Source organism: Poecilia reticulata, linkage group LG2 (genome assembly GCF_000633615.1).
Source record: "Poecilia reticulata strain Guanapo linkage group LG2, Guppy_female_1.0+MT, whole genome shotgun sequence".
Lineage (NCBI taxonomy): Eukaryota > Metazoa > Chordata > Actinopteri > Cyprinodontiformes > Poeciliidae > Poecilia > Poecilia reticulata.
In genome coordinates, this window is record NC_024332.1 from 20,078,641 (window position 1) to 20,079,848 (window position 1,208).

The 1,208-nt window shown below is 43.7% G+C and overlaps 1 protein-coding gene across 1 annotated transcript in view; it reads right to left on the reverse strand.

Moving 5' to 3' along the window:
• dachb (dachshund b) overlaps positions 1-1,208 on the reverse strand; it is a 107,239-nt gene that overhangs the window by 11,231 nt on the left and 94,800 nt on the right. Inside the window, exon 6 of the mRNA XM_017309116.1 lies at positions 136-307. Coding sequence (XP_017164605.1) covers positions 136-307 — 172 coding nt within the window. The remainder of the gene's footprint in view (positions 1-135; positions 308-1,208) is intronic.

Consider the following 1,208-nt stretch of genomic DNA (forward strand, 5'->3'; position numbering starts at 1 on the left):
TGTCGTCATAGAAACCTTCCAGACCTCTCTGGTTCTGCTCTGCATTCTCAGAACCAGAACCAAACATGGAGAAGCAGCATTCAGCTTCTATGTGCTATACATACGTATCAATTGGTTTGATTGAAACCATCATACCTGTATGTTGGTGAGCAGAGTCTCCACCGACGACAGACCGTCGGCGAACAGAAACGGAGCAGGAAATCCGGGCGGCAGGGTCTGACCCAATGGAGACTCTTCTGGAGGGACAAACAAAACAAACCCAGTCAACCCACAAAACCTAATGTTGTTTTGTAATGTCTCTTTGTAAAAAAGTCACATTTTGTTGATCATGCCTGATTTCTGAAGGCCGTACAAACAGGAGTGAATGTTTTTAGGCACTGTAAATCTGAACACAATGTTCTCCTAATCCAGATCGAATCGACGTTGATGTCGTCTCTGCTGTTGCTCCAAGCAGCTCCAACTCTGTACAGTAAGTATGTTGCTGGACTTTCTGGTGACGTTTTGAAGCGCAGGCAGAATCAAATGTCTACGGACCGATTTCTGTCGAGCACAAAGCCTGGAGAGCATTAMATATTTACGGTTTCATTAATATTTCACCCTGCAGGTCTGGTTTAGATAGGAATAACGCCTCTGTTACGCTGCAAGTTACCATAATTACGAGTGTTGCAAACGATTTAAAGAGGGTTGATAGACTTTCTTAAGGACTTTGATTTGTTTTAGGAGAATCGACTGYATTTGTGAGGAAACCCTGATGGAGGTTTGTTAGGAGCGTCTCCACTTTTAGATGATTTTCATGAAGTGTAGCTGTCATCAGTAAACTTTATGAAACGTTTGAGTTTACTAACGTTACAAGACAGCGAAGCGGCAACGTGGAAATCAATTACRCACACACACACACACACWCWSAGGTTGTTAGTATTCAGACAATCATGTGGGGTACTAATTGGCAGGGATTAAAGACATCCTTGATTTGTGTGTGTGTTCATTGCGAGTGCGTCACAGTGTCTGCTCAGCCCTTAATGCCCAACACTCCGACAACTGGGTTAACTCTGCTGTGAAATTAACGCTGATTAAGATGCACTCTAACACACACACTCCCTATCTGCCACTTCATCCATACATCCCTCGACTCCACCATTACACACTCACTCATTTTCTCCAGCACTTTTTCCTCCTCTGCATCCTCGACTTTCTTCACTTTTTTGCCT